General features: G+C 39.2%; 1 protein-coding gene and 1 pseudogene across 2 annotated transcripts; both read left to right on the top strand.

Annotated features, from left to right (window-relative positions):
- Nucleotides 1-382: 382 nt before the first annotated feature.
- On the top strand, nt 383-2,845 carry LOC306861898 (zinc-binding protein A33-like; annotated as a pseudogene). The gene is made up of 6 exons: nt 383-778; nt 859-954; nt 1,087-1,317; nt 1,466-1,488; nt 1,576-1,691; nt 2,314-2,845. The product of its transcript is annotated as a zinc-binding protein A33-like (transcript).
- Nucleotides 2,846-10,155: 7,310 nt separating this feature from the next.
- LOC306861897 (zinc-binding protein A33-like) lies at nt 10,156-12,319 on the top strand (the record flags this gene model as incomplete). The annotated part of the gene is made up of 6 exons (XM_079404380.1): nt 10,156-10,551; nt 10,632-10,727; nt 10,864-11,094; nt 11,245-11,267; nt 11,357-11,472; nt 11,796-12,319. The coding sequence occupies 6 exons, from the start codon at nt 10,156-10,158 to the stop codon at nt 12,317-12,319; spliced, it is 1,386 nt and encodes a 461-aa protein (XP_079260506.1).
- Between the last annotated feature and the right edge of the window lie 1,315 nt (nt 12,320-13,634).

The following is a 13,634-nucleotide window of genomic DNA, read 5'->3' as shown; positions in this document are numbered from 1 at the left end:
GAGTTGCCACTGCATTCTGAAATTTAGTGTACATTCAACCATATTAAGCATACAAGTCCGTTACAAACTAACTAGTAGTTGCTAATCCCTGAATATAAAATGTATGCTCTAATTTAAGTAAGGCTTCATGCTGAACAGGTGCAACCACACTATGTGATCATTTCCTGGTTGTTATTCATTGTAATATGACATCCTTAAGGGAGGAGTTGATAGATCTTTTACATAATCTAAAGTTAAGAAGGGTTGGGTGTGGTAGGGAAAGGTAAGCAGGTTTTCACAGTATCTCCAGTAAGTAAAAGTAGTGAGTTTTAGAAGTAAAGCAGCTATTACTATTACTACACTTTCAGCTGAAACTTCTATTGGCTGAGAACTGACTTCAGTCATGGCAGACACTTTGTCCTTTCTGGAAGAGGACTTGACATGCCTCATCTGTTGTGATATCTTCACTGATCCGGTCACTCTGAAATGTAGCCACAGTTTGTGTGAGGAATGTCTCCAGCGTTTCTGGAGAACTCAGGATGTGCCGCAGTGTCCGGTCTGTCGCAAGGAATGCTCACAAGACGAGCCCACCAAGAGCCTGGCGTTCAGAGCGCTCTGTGAGTCCTTCAAGAAGAGAAAACCCACTGCTGTTTCAGGAGATGTTTGTCCAGAACATAAAGAGGCTCTCAAACTCTTCTGCTTCGAGGACCAGCAGCCCATCTGTGTGGTCTGTTACACATCAAAGAAGCATGAAAATCACAAGTGTTCTCCTCTCGACGAGGCTGCTGGGAATTTAAAGGTATGAAGATTTTTGAATCTGATCTGACTGACTTCTGGCTTCTTTATGCTCAATATTAAGAGTTTATTATGTGATTCTAGGGAGATCTCAAGACACAGATGGACAGACTGCAGGAGACCCTTGATAAACTCAAGAAAACCAGTGAGAGCTGTGTGAAACAGGCTGAGCTCAGTAAGGTATGTGGTGATAGTGTGTTCAGAACTTCTTGGGAAGTTCAAAATTGTGAATTAATGATTAAAACGCACCATTAGTGTTGTAATCAGTAGTCAACATTTACATTGTTAACAGAAAGGGTTAAACCATTTCAGGAACACACTAGTACGGATGAAAACCAGATCAAGAAGGAATTTGAGAAGCTCCATCAGTTTCTCAGAGATGAGGAGGAGAAACGCATCAGATCCTTGCATAAAGAAACGAAACTTCAAGATGACAAACTCAAGGCCAGAATAAAGGAGCTGTCCACACAGATATCAGATCTGTCTGAGAGGATGGCAGCCGTCTGGCAGGATATGGAAGCAGAAAACATCACATTTCTCCAGGTACAGAACAAATACTGAACGATACACGACACCATAGACAAAACTAGTCCATCAGAGAGCTGCAATCTGATGCAAATGTGTCTGATAACCAATGTTCATGATGTTTGCTCATGACTGAGCACTAATTGCTTTTTTATTTCTCATTCAGAATTACAACGATACATTAAAAAGGTGAGTCTTTCCCAATTAGCATTTGGTTACAGATGCAATCCTGTTTTACCCAGTGAACACCAAATATCTTACTGTTTATCTACACAGACTCAAACGGCCATCAGTACTGAACACGACCCCTGAACAAGAAGAATTTCAGTACCATCATATTCAGACAATGATCTTCACTACATGGGCCAGAATGCAGAACCTTGTGGAAAAGTGTAAGTAATAATGTCTGCTTGGACTCTGATCGCGTACATAATTTGCTTACCCAAATGTTTTTTCCAAATCGTGCTATGCTGTTTTCTTTCCCATGGATTTTTTCCACTTGGAAATTACACTTTGTGCAGCTCTTTTTCATACAGTTCATGACATAACATACTATAAAAAAAACAAAATTGTATTTTTGGACCAATCCACTGGTCAACATCCACTTTCATTGTGTGGAACAAAAAAAACAGCACAGAGATTTGGAAAGACATGATGGTGAGGAAATAGTTCTTTCAATTACAACACAAAAACATATTCTGACACTGGCAGTAGTACACTGGTACTGACTGATAATTGGTTGGTTGATGTTTTAACGTCACATCAGTTTCCTTGGCTAGTTTCATGGTGAGTAGCAAGTTGAAATACTATTAAAAGATTTTTTATACAGTATAGTGGTGGTATAATACTGCAGTACAGTATTAAGAACTTGATATTAGGATATTATTCATTTGATATTATGTCCTATTTGGTGGTGTTTATCTATATGATCTGATCCCAGCAATTATTGAAAATAAAGATGTGACTTTGTTGACTGATGAAAAGCTCTATAGTTTACAGTCATCTGTGTTTCAGCTCCTGTGACTCTGGATCCAGACACAGCCTCCAGTAACCTCCAGACCTGCAGGTGTCAGAGGATTGCACCAGTGTTGAGTACAAAAAAAAGAAAATACATGTGTCTGATAACCCAAAGAGGTTGTATGTGGGAGTGCTGGCCTCACAGGGCTTTAGCTCAGGTGTGCACTGCTGGGACGTAGAGGTAAGAAACAACAACAACTGGACGCTGGGAGTGGTGGGGGAAACGGTGAACCGCCAAAAACTTTACAAAATGGATCCAAAGAGTCGTTTTTGGTGTTTTCGTTATTTTGATTATGAATACAAGAAAGGAAATAAACATGTCAGCCATATTAAGAGCAATGAGAAGCCAAATGTCATCAGACTGCAGCTGGACTTTGAAAAAGGAGAGCTGAGATTCATCGACCCTTTCAGAAACAGAAGTTTGTGCACCTACACAGGTGGATTTCCAGAGAAGGTGTTCCCATATTTCTGTACTGGAGATGTGGACAAGCCACTTAATGTTTTTGCGGCAAAAAAACAAAACTTATGAAAAACTTTTTTGTTACAAATGTTGTGTTTTCTGCATGTGCCAAGAAAATAATCAAATGAATTGACTTTCATGCAGTGTGGCTTGGGGCCACTGTATATCAAGCTACTGTACGTGATTGTTTAATCATGCAGTGTACATATTGTGATGCATTAATAGTTAATAAAGCACATTTTTAATGTGATTATCAAAATAAAAAAGCAGTAAAGACTATTTGGTGTACCGATGTGATATTATTGGTATTCAAGTAAAACACAGTGTCATGACATCACCTCTGCCAGCTGATTGGTCCAGGCTAATGTGCTCAACCTCATGGAGTGGTGTTGGTGTTCCGGTGGAATTTCTCCTAACTGTATTATGGAGGATGACACACACCTGCTTTGATTAAACATGAATACAAGTAAACCATGAGCTGTAATTCTCATGCCTACCTGAGGGTGTTAGTCAATATAATCAGCTTCATATTCTCCAAGAGCTGCAGATACTTCATTCCCTTTATTTATCCAATGGAATCTTTTCACAACATTAACATTCCAGTTACAGCACGTTAAACAACTTTTACTAAAAGTCATTTTTCATCGAGTAGAGTATTAATTCATTTAATAAGTTTCACCTGATGGTAAATAATCACTCCTGAATTAATCTTTTTGCCTGAGGAGGAAACCACAACCAGAGCAGTTTTCTTTATAGTTGTTTTCCAGAAATAGAAAGGACAAAAACTCTGATTAACATGGAAAATATACCTTTTATCACTTTATTATATGTAAATATCACAAATATATGAAAAAAAACCTTGATCTGTAAATAAAATCTTATCTTTAGTAGCTGACGTTTGGCTAACTATGTTAGCAACACCGTTAACAATCAAAATAGCGCGGGATGAACAGATTGCTCCAGAAAACTTCCTATAGACATTCCTAAATGCACATTTTATACCTCCATCGTTTTGTATATATTTCATAACACCATGATATAGTTAATTAAACATCAGGTAACGTTACAAGAGACTCACCTCAAAAGCGCGCCAGACTCCTATCAAGTAACGCCGCGCGCCGCTGCTGCGCAGTACGCATGCGCAACCGCTACTGTACTGCGCAAAATATAACATCTTCCCAAAAATAAATTGACATTTATCTTATTAAATGATTAATACACTCCACTGGTTGTGCTGCGTTTATGAAAGTTAAGTTCATATAGACATGAAAATTTAGAAAAATGCTTTTGTATTTAACTAGAAAATTAAGTTTGTCAATACAAGCTATAGGCCTTCTGTAGTTTCAAGCCCATGTGTCACATGATCAGGATCCACAGTAATGCATTTGTTTTTTCATATTTATGAATTTTAATTACTGTATTTCTACCAACAGTGTCATAAAATACAGTTTGTGCAAACAGGTTATTGGTTTAAAATAAAAACAAAAATGTTTTGCTTTTTTAATATATATATATATATATATATATATATATATATATATATATATATATAGTATACTCTTGGCTGACAGATTACGCAGCTTTCATTAAGTAGTAATGTAGTAAAATGCAGATATTAAAAGGCAAAATTCAGTAAACACCTTATTGATGATGTATATTTTGTACAGGGAAGCAGTTGCGGCTCGTGGGCTTTAAAATAGAGGAGGCACACTTGGTCTAGGGATCCCTGCCGATTAATATTATTTGTTTAACTACTTTAAAATGGCTTTTTTTGTTGCTTTTAGTCAGAAACCGTCTCATACAGCAAGATAATATAATTTCACTTACCTGGCCTATAACTTAAGCAAACATCAATGCCTTTTTAAAAGTCTGTGTTAAAAGAGAGTTGCCTGTTGAGCCGTTTAATAAAGCCGACTGCTGTAGCCTATATCCAGGTTAGGCGTGTTCTCCCTTTATTTTTAATTTGTACGTTATACCAGTGTTCAAATTCCATTATTTAAAAAGACATCGTGCCTGACTAAAAAACTAACATTTAAGCTAAAAAACATTTGCGATTCTGAAAAATGAAGAGAATTAAGATATGTTAAAAACTGCCAGCCGCCTGTTTTCTTAAAGAAGAGCAGACAGACAGTTACAGTCGTACCTGTTTCCTGGAACAAAACTAAAAAAGGCGCATGCCTAAAACACAGCGCCTGAATAAAACGGACTGAATCGTCGCTTTCGCTTAAAACAACTTTGTGGTGAGTGGGGCGGGGCCGAGAGCCGTGGGAACGGAGCGAGGCCGGTGGAGTTAATGATAATGAGCGACACCTGCGACACTCACCGGTCTCGAGTCCCACGGAGGAGCTCCGGAAAGATAAGAGGAGGAGTGACGACAGTGGAAGACGAGAGAGGACCAGGCCTGGATATTATTTTGTGTGCGGCAGTCGTCCGTGAGGGGCTGCCGCTGTACTTTTACGTTTGTTTATTTGGTTATTAAATCGTTAAATGTTTGCCGGTTCCCGCCTCCTTCTTCCCGAATCTACGAACTTTGTTACATTGGTGCCGAAACCCGGGAGGAAGGAGGGACACGCTGTCAGAGAGCCCTCGCTGCTGAGGGGGATCGCGGTGCTGAGGAGATCGGGCAGCAGGGAGTAGCGGGGACGGCCGCTGGCTGCCCGAGGCGACGGTGGTGCTGGAGCGATGGAACATCAGGTGGGACGGAAGGCTCGCTGCCGTGCTCCTGGGTCGAGGAGGGGGGCTGCCGTCCGAGAGGGAGCGGAGGAGTCGGCGCCATTCGCCGAGTGGCCGTAGCCTGCTGCCATCCGCCATGATGGGGAGGAGCAGGGAATGGGGGACTCGCTGCCGGCTGCCCTCGACCGGAGGAGCCATCGCCGTCCGCCAGGAGGCGGAGCGTCGAGCCGTCCACCAAAGAGGTCCAGTACCATCGCATGGCACCGCGAGTGAGAGCCTCTCAGCTGGTTGAGGACCAACCAGCAGTGTGTCCGGGAACCGGACCGAGTTTTTTTTTTTTTTTTTTTCCTCTCTCCCCTCTCTCGTCTCTGTCACTCCTCATCCAGTGCTCGAATTGAATCAAGTCTTATGGGGGGTCCCCACCATCAGACTTTTTTTTTTTTTTTGGTGGGGGTGGGGGTTAGTCTCGCAATATACAATTTATACAAAATAAACAATATATTTGATCATAATATGCATAACTATATACTATTTAATGTTGCATAACAAAGAGAGATAAGCTACTATTCTTCTTTTAAATGGCTTACTCCAAGTAAAAATGTCTGAGGGACCCCCCTAAGTCTATTTTTTACTTCTTATGGGGGGTCCCTAATGCCTTATGGGGGGTCCCGGATCCCCCCAGCCCCCCTTCAATTCGAGCAGTGTCCTCATCCTTCCGTCTCCTTTTCTCTCGCCTCGTCTGTCCGTACCCCCAGGTACGCCGCGGCCGCCCTGACGGATTCCCCCAGGAAGGAGGGGGGGGGGGGGGGGGGGGGGGAGTAGAGCGCAGTCTCGAGGGTACCCCCCGGCCTGCGATGGGGGTATGTGGTGAGTGGGGCGGGGCCGAGAGCCGTGGGAACGGAGCGAGGCCGGTGGAGTTAATGATAATGAGCGACACCTGCGACACTCACCGGTCTCGAGTCCCACGGAGGAGTTCCGGAAGGATAAAAGGAGGAGTGACGACAGTGGAAGACGAGAGAGGACCAGGCCTGGATATTATTTTGTGTTTTGTGTGCGGCAGTCGTCCGTGAGGGGCTGCCGCTGTACTTTTACGTTTGTTTATTTTGATTATTAAATTCTTAAATGTTTGCCGGTTCCCGCCTCCTTCTTCCCGACCTACGAACGTTGTTACAAACTTATTTATTAAAGCCCTGTTAGAGATGAGTACAAAGAAAATTGTGTTTCCACACCATCTTCAACTTGTAATGTGCAACTGTATGCAATCTAAATGAAATAGATGTGCATGTATCGGTGAAACCGTAAGATTGAGGCCTTGTGTCTCGCGGCCGCTTTGTAGACAGACTAGTAATCTGTACCCCACAATCTCAGTTTAAACACTCTCTTGACTTTCCTTTAATTATCTTATACTCGCTGCATGATTGACCAAACTCTGAGGATGGTCTTCATCTAAAAACTGTACAAAAACGATGAAATAAGTATAGAGTGGTATCGGCTATTGGGGCAAGCCATTAAAATCAACGCTGAAACTAAAAACATTAAATATATTTAGAAGATAGCATTAGGTAGTTGTTATACTGATACATATTTCTGTTGTGCAAGCATATTTCCTGTATAAAAGACTACGTATGGGACCTTTTCATGGGCATGTCATTTAATGTCATGGTTCTTAATTGCGATCACATTACAACAAGTTTCCCTCGACCAAATCTGCCAAAAGTGGACAAAACAGCAACATTTTAGCAAGAGGCAGATGCTTATGAGTGAAGGGTAGTACGCATAGGCCTAATTTTTAATAGCAAACGGAAACTTTGAAAGAAATGAGTTGTTGGTATGACAAATAAAATGTGAATATCGTCATCAGCTATCTTGAACAAGAGGTCTAAACCTAGTGATGTAAAGAAAAAAGTCATTTATATTTGGAATTGTCTGTATTCGTATGCCAATTTTCTTAGTGGTTCGGTCTCTTGAGATACATAGGGTTTTTGTTCTCACAAAATTCCTTTATATTTTATATCTGTAACCTTTTGAAGAACGTGTAAATCCTTTGACTTTACTGAATGTGTGGCTTTGCGCTTGATGGTGAGATGTTTCAGTTGTATGTGCAAATCAGCAAGACTACGCATATGGAGTTGGATAATTGTCCTAAAAAGTAATACCGACTTAGTCAAACGCTCTCAAGTCAAAATTTTCTTAATTTCATTTATTTCTATAAACACTGAATGCTGACTGCTCTTAGAGAGAGAGAGAGAGAGAGAAGGCCTCACCTACAGTCACTGAAACCACGATACATGTGCAGAAATATTGAATAAAATATGTTGAATGTAAAATGCTTTCTTTGTTGGGATTATAAGGTTCATCTATTGGAACTTAGAAAATATAAGATCAAATACTTTTAAATGTAGGTTTGTCAAAAGGAAAGAATAATATTTTATCTGGTTTCGTTGTGTCTAAAAATAAATTGTGTGTGTGTGTGTGTGTGTGCGTGTGTGTGTGTGTGTGTGCATGTGTGTGTGTGTGTGTGTGTGTGTGTGTGTGTGTGTGTGTGCGTGCGTGCGTGCGTGTGTGTGTGCGTGTCAGCTCGCCCAACTCAGACTGATTTCATTCTTGTGAGTTAGAAGAGCTCAAAGCAGGACTTAATTTCCCAACTTTGGTACATTTAGTAAACATTTCATTCGAGGTATGAACATCATTGCCCCCAGAATGATGTATATAATCACAGTTTTTAACCACCTTCTTTAAAAGAACAGAATTATGTTTTTTATAAGTTCAATAAACTTAAATGTTGAATACTTCTTAAAAATGTATGATAAATGACTTGCTTTAGTAACATGTTTGACATATATAATTATATATTTTGTTTATTATAATATTCTTTAAATGAAGAGAATAATCAATGTTTTGCTTTGCTTTCGTAACATGTTTGTTCCTTAATAAAAATAAAACAAGCTTGTTACTTGAGTCTCTTTTTAGATTGAAATGTTTATTTTTATACAGTTTGTTACATATAATCGCTGAAGCACTGAAGAAGTTTTGACATTTGTGTTTTTCGGTATCTTGAAATTATATTAATGGTTAAAGTCTGATTATAGTGTATTCTGTACAAACGGAGTTACGATAATATGTTCGCATAATGGATATACATGCTTGTGTTTTGTGATTTATGATGAAATTTCTTGAGTTTTCATAATTATGATAGCTTACAATCAATATTTTATCAAAAATGGATGTATAGGCAGACATTCTTGTGTAATGGTAGGCGTACAGTTTGTACAGTAAAAAAAAAAAAAATAAATCATTATGTCATGGAGTGTCCCCACAAACCAAATGCATATAATACTTCAATTGTTTGACCTGAGCATAACAGCTTTTTGAATTATGCTAAATGATGTTCATGAAAATATATATAAAAATAAATCAATAAAATAAAATAAAATGTAGAAAGTTTGCTGTCATGGGCAGGTTTAGAATCAGAATCAGATTGAGCTTTATTGCCAGGTATTTTTACACATACGAGGAATTTGTTTTAGTGACAGAAGCTCCACAGTGCAACAGAATGACAGTAACAGGACAGGACACAGATAACAGACACTTTCTTAATATTGCTTGTTCATTAATGTTTTTTCTCACAGCTCTCCTATACAGAGACAGAGAGAGGAGGAAAGAGACAGCGCGCTCCTTGGAACGCGCAACCGGACACCACGCGCGCGCGCCGCAGATGATGAGGAAGTTTCAGGAAGTATCAGGATGTTTTGCTCCATAAAATATTCAAAAACATTACTTGAACAACTCATTTATGTTTTTTCCTCCTACCGGATCGACATGCCTCATCCCCGGATGACTCGGAGTTTCACGCTCGACCGATTTCCGCATCTGAAACTCGTTATGAGATCAAAGGTCACATATGGAAATTATTAATATTATTATGAGGTCACAAAGGTCAAAGCCATTAATCATTTTGTCATATGCCGCCGCCTATCACTACTGACATCCTTGAGGGAGGAGTTGATAAATCTTCTACGGAAACGAAAGTTAACTAAAATAAATGAAACTTGCATTGTTCTCATACTTTTTTTTTATTATTATTATTATTTTGGCAGGTGATCTAAATATTTGCAGCTGTGAAACTGGTTCTATGGATGTTTTGTCAAACCTACCAGTGACACCTACCATCTAGTGACAATTTAAGATATTTTCCACCTACTCTGTGGTCACTGCTACCCTGGTGACATTAAAAATAACAGTTAAGAGATGAAAACTTTTTTTAAAAAACTGGTGCATTCCAATATTCAACTTATTTATGATATTATAAGTTTATTGGTTAAAAAAAAAATGATTAAGAGAATGTGCATTCAACCAAACACTGTCAACCAAATTAAGTAAACAAGTCAGTTACAAAAAAACTAGTTGCTAATCCCTAAATGTAAAATAAGGTTTCATTCGGAGCAGGTTTAAGTAAGGTTTCATGCTGAGCAGGTGCAGCCACACTATGAGATCATCTCCTCATTCTTCTTTGTAATATGACATCCTTGAGGGAGGAGTTGCTAAATCTTCTACGTAAATGAAAGATAACTAAAAGAAATGAAAGGGTTGGGTGTTGTGGGGAAAGGTAAAGCAGGTTTAACCATACCTCCAGTAAGTAAGTGAAAGTACTGAGTTTTATAAGTAAAGCAGCTGAATCTTTTATTGGCTGAGAACTGACTTCAGTCATGGCAGACGCTTTGTCCTTTCTGGAAGAGGACTTGACATGCCTCATCTGTTGTGATATCTTCACTGATCCGGTCACTCTGAAATGTGGCCACAGTTTGTGTGAGGAATGTCTCCAGCGTTTCTGGAGAACTCAGGATGTGCCGCAGTGTCCGGTCTGTCGCAAGGAATGCTCACAAGATGAGCCCATCATGAGCCTGGCGTTCAAAGCGCTCTGTGAGTCCTTCAAGAAGAGAAAACCCACTGCTGTTTCAGGAGATGTTTGTCCAGAACATAAAGAAAAGTTCAAACTCTTCTGCTTTGTGGACCAGCAGCCCATCTGTGTGGTCTGTTACACATCAAAGAAGCATGAAGATCACAAGTGTTCTCCTCTCGACGAGGCTGCTGGGAATTTAAAGGTACGAGGAGTTTGGAATCTGATCTGACTGACTTCTGGTATCTTTAAGCTCATTATTAAGAGTTTATTATGTGATTCTAGGAGGATCTCAAGACTCAAATGGACAGACTTCAGGCGACACTCGCTGACCTCAAGAAAGCCCAAGAAAGCTGTGTGAAACAGGTTGAGCTCATTAAGGTAGAGGTTATGGCATGTTCTAGTCCTCCTGGGAAGTTCATAATTACAAATTAGGAACATGACTTGAATGCACTATTAGTGTTGTTATCAATAGTGAACTTTTACACTGTTAACAGAAAGGCTTGAACCATTTCAGGAACGCACCAGTATGGATGAAAACCAGATAAAGGAGGAATTTGAGAAGCTCCATCAGTTTCTCAGAGATGAGGAGGAGAAACGCATCAGATCCTTTCATAAAGAAACGAAACTTCAAGATGACAAACTCAAGACCAGAATGGAGGAGCTGTCCACACAGATATCAGATCTGTCTGAGAATATGGCAGCCGTCTGGCAGGACATAGAAGCTGAAAACATCACATTTCTCCAGGTGCAGATCAAATACTCAACGATACACGCAACGCCATGGACATAAGTCAATCAGAGAGCTGTAATCTGGTGCAAACGAGTCTGATAATCAATGTTCACGATGTTTGCATATCCACATGACTGAGAACTAATTGCTTTTTATTTCTTTCAGAATTACAGTAATACATTAAAAAGGTGAGTCCTTCCCAATTAGCATTTGGTTACAGCTGCAACCCCATTTTACCCTGTGAACACCAAATATCTTACTGTTTGTTTATCTACAGACTCCAGCACCCATCAGTACCAAACACAACCCCTGAGCTACAGGAATATCAGCACTATCCCATTCAAACAGTGATCTTCACCACCGGGGCCAGAATGCAGAACCTTGTGCAACAGCGTAAGTAACAATCCCTGCTTAGATTGTGTACGTAATTCATTTACACAAATACTTTTCATTGGTAGTAGTACACTGATATTGACTGATGATTGGTTGGTTGGCTATTTTCATGACATGTTAAAAGTTGAAAACCTATATAAGGAGTTTATATAGCGGTGTATGTCATTTGATATTATTAACAAATGATATGTGATTCTGGAATCTTCTATTCAGCATCATTTATATGAACTGATCCCAGCAATTACTGATAATAAATGTGACTTTTAGCCAAAGTAAGGTTGACTGGTGAAAGGCTCTGTAGTTTACGGTCATCTGTGTTTCAGCTCCTGTGACTCTGGACCCAGACACAGCATCTAGTACACTGCAGGTGTCAGAGCATTGCACCAGTGTTCAGTATGTAGAAAAGAAAATGGACGTGTTTGATAACCCAGAGAGAATGTATGTGGGAGTGCTGGCCTCACAGGGCTTTAGCTCAGGTGTGCACTGCTGGGACGTAGAGGTGGGAAGGAACAGCAACTGGACGCTGGGAGTGGTGGGGGAAACGGTGAACCGTAAAAAACATTACAAATGGTATCCGAAGAGACATTTTTGGTGTTTTCATTACATGAATTCTACATACAAGCAAGGAAATAATCCTGTCAGCAATATTAAATACAATGAGAGGCCAAAAATCATCAGACTGCAGTTGGACTTTGATGAAGGAGAGCTAAGATTCATGGATCCCCTCAGAAACAAAAGTTTGTGCACCTACACGAATGGATTTCCAGAGAGGGTGTTCCCATATTTTTGCACTGGAGATGTGGTCACACCACTTAAAATTTTCTCATCAGAAAATCAAAAATTGTAAACCACAACTAATTAGACTTTTTTATATATATATATATATATACATTGTGTTTTGTGCATGTGCCAAGATAATAATCAAATGCAGTGAGTGTCTGAATACTTTTAGGGCACACTGTATATAAACCTATTATTATTATTTTATCATGTAATGTTAAAGTGTATAGGGTGAAGCATTAAAAATATGGCAAAGGTAACGTTACAAGAGACTCACCTCAAAAAGCGAGCCAGACTCCTATCAAGTAACTCCTATCAAATGCGCAACCGCTACTGTACTGCGCAAAATATAACATCTTCCCAAAAATAAATTGACATTTATCTTATTAAATGATTAATACACTCCACTGGTTGTACTGTGTTTATGAAAGTTAAGATCATATAGACATGAAAATTTAGAAAAACGCTTTTGTATTTAACTAGAAAAGTAAGTTTGTCAATACAAGCTATAGGCCTTCTGTAGTTTCAAGCCCATGTGTCACATGATCAGGATCCACAGTAATGCATTTGTTTTTTCATATTTATGAATTTTAATTACTGTATTTCTACCAACAGTGTCATAAAATACAGTTTGTGCAAACAGGTTATTGGTTTAAAATAAAAACAAAAATGTTTTGCTTTTTTAATATATATATATATATATATATAGTATACTCTTGGCTGACAGATTACGCAGCTTTCATTAAGTAGTAATGTAGTAAAATGCAGATATTAAAAGGCAAAATTCAGTAAACACCTTATTGATGATGTATATTTTGTACAGGGAAGCAGTTGCGGCTCGTGGGCTTTAAAATAGAGGAGGCACACTTGGTCTAGGGATCCCTGCCGATTAATATTATTTGTTTAACTACTTTAAAATGGCTTTTTTTGTTGCTTTTAGTCAGAAACCGTCTCATACAGCAAGATAATATAATTTCACTTACCTGGCCTATAACTTAAGCAAACATCAATGCCTTTTTAAAAGTCTGTGTTAAAAGAGAGCTGCCTGTTGAGCCGTTTAATAAAGCCGACTGCTGTAGCCTATATCCAGGTTAGGCGTGTTCTCCCTTTATTTTTAATTTGTACGTTATACCAGTGTTCAAATTCCATTATTTAAAAAGACATCGTGCCTGACTAAAAAAACTAACATTTAAGCTAAAAAACATTTGCGATTCTGAAAAATGAAGAGAATTAAGATATGTTAAAAACTGCCAGCCGCCTGTTTTCTTATAGAAGAGCAGACAGACAGTTACAGTCGTACCTGTTTCCTGGAACAAAACTAAAAAAGGCGCATGCCTAAAACACAGCGCCTGAATAAAACGGACTGAATCGTCGCTTTCGCT

This window comes from Barbus barbus (genome assembly GCF_936440315.1).
Source record: "Barbus barbus genome assembly, chromosome: 42".
Classification (NCBI taxonomy): Eukaryota; Metazoa; Chordata; class Actinopteri; order Cypriniformes; family Cyprinidae; genus Barbus; species Barbus barbus.
The sequence above is the reverse complement of the archived record's forward strand: the minus strand, read 5'-3'. Positions and strand labels throughout refer to the sequence as shown.